Source organism: Apaloderma vittatum, unplaced genomic scaffold (assembly GCF_000703405.1).
Source record: "Apaloderma vittatum isolate BGI_N311 unplaced genomic scaffold, ASM70340v1 scaffold25391, whole genome shotgun sequence".
Classification (NCBI taxonomy): Eukaryota; Metazoa; Chordata; class Aves; order Trogoniformes; family Trogonidae; genus Apaloderma; species Apaloderma vittatum.
This window is the reverse complement of record NW_009701200.1, coordinates 3,447-5,094: the sequence shown is the minus strand read 5'-3', so window position 1 is coordinate 5,094 and position 1,648 is coordinate 3,447. Positions and strand designations below refer to the sequence as shown.

The 1,648-nt window shown below is 55.3% G+C and overlaps 1 protein-coding gene across 1 annotated transcript in view; it reads left to right on the top strand.

The window, feature by feature from the left end:
* The window catches only part of LOC104281174 (casein kinase II subunit alpha'), a 13,545-nt gene that overhangs the window by 9,876 nt on the left and 2,021 nt on the right, over positions 1–1,648 (top strand). The window contains exons 5-7 of the mRNA XM_009879080.1: positions 253–363; positions 553–654; positions 962–1,062. Coding sequence (XP_009877382.1) covers positions 253–363; positions 553–654; positions 962–1,062 — 314 coding nt within the window. The remainder of the gene's footprint in view (positions 1–252; positions 364–552; positions 655–961; positions 1,063–1,648) is intronic.

The window sequence follows — 1,648 nt, the reverse complement described above, 5'->3', positions numbered from 1 at the left end:
TGGCAGTAACAGTGCTCGGGCTCAGGAGGCAGAGGAGCTCTCTAAGCTGGGCTTTGCCCCGCCAGCTGGTGATGTGGGCAAGGGAAGAGCCCACCCACAGTGCTGCTGGGAGCATCTCCTGTCCTCAGAGCACCTCCCTGCACCCTGGGCTCCACGCTCACATCGCAGGATGGAGAGGTTTGGCCAGCGTGACTTCACCTAACGGGCTCCTGCTGAGGCTCCTGACTCTGTGTCTCTTTCTCGCACGCTCAGCTGCGGCTCATAGACTGGGGTCTGGCCGAATTCTACCATCCAGCTCAGGAATACAATGTCCGTGTGGCCTCTAGGTACTTCAAAGGACCGGAGCTCCTTGTGGACTACCAAGTAAGAGTCTGCCTCCTCCTTGCTAGCCACTTGTGGCTGCGATTCGGTGCCTTGGGATTGTCTGGTTTTGCCTGCCAGGGCATCGCCCATCGCCGGCTGTGAAGTGAAAAGGCTGTGTTGCCTGTGTGGCTGGGGAAGCGGGCGGTGGTGAGCGTGCCTTTTCTGACAGCTTCTCCTTTTTCCCCTCAGATGTATGACTACAGCTTAGACATGTGGAGTTTAGGCTGTATGCTGGCAAGCATGATCTTCCGAAAGGAGCCCTTCTTCCACGGCCAGGACAATTATGACCAAGTAAAGACTTTGCTCCCTGGCCCATTTCATGAGACATCAGGCACCGGCATATCTCTGTGTACAGTGGGGAGGTTCTGGGGGTCAGACCGCCAAGCTGGGAGGATGTTGCTACAGTGCCATGCGGGATTGTATTTCGCTGCCTTGTGTAGGAGACGTGTTTTCTGCCCAGGTTGCAAGAATGAGTTTCAAGGGAGGTAATTCCTTCCATCTGGGATGTTCCCAGGAGGAGGGCTTGTAGATTCAGGCAGCTCTGCCTTAGAGCGGTGCCCTGCCCTTCTGCTCTCTCTCAACATGCCTTTTGTTCCAGCTGGTTCGCATCGCAAAGGTCCTGGGCACAGACGAGCTGTATGGGTACCTCAAGAAGTACCACATAGAACTGGACCCACACTTCAATGATATCCTGGGCCAGTAAGTGGAGAAGGGAAATGCTGCATTTTTTGCCTTATAACACCAAGGGGCAGATAACTGATGTCTGTCCCCCTGAAGGGCTCTCAGCAAAGGCCTGCTTTGACCTTCAGGGTTACAGTGCTGCTTGCAGGGCTCCCGTTTGGCTACTGCTGTCATCTGAGGAGGTCACTGAAATGCAGGCTTGCTCTTTTTGCTTCTCCCATGATCCACAAGCCACCCCCTGCTTCTTGCTCCTCCTGCTCATTGACATCCTAGAAGTGGAGATGTAAACACTGGAGCTGAGTGCGGGCTGAAAATCTCTCGGCCGAGGTTTCTGAAAAGGACAAGAGGTGGATGGGATAGCGAGGACAGCTTCTATGAAGCTGAGTGGCAGGCCAGAGCACTTCGGGTCCCAAGGGTGTCACCCTGCCTGCTGATGTTGTCATCACGTCCCTGTAGATGGAGGGGAATGTGCAATATTGTGCCTTTCCTGGGCACAGGGCACCCACAAACTGCCTCGCTAAAGGAGAGGGTTCTCCCCCTTCGGCAGGTGCTTGCTGAGCAGTAGCTTGTGCGAGGACAAGCTGTGGGCAGCACCCGCCACAAC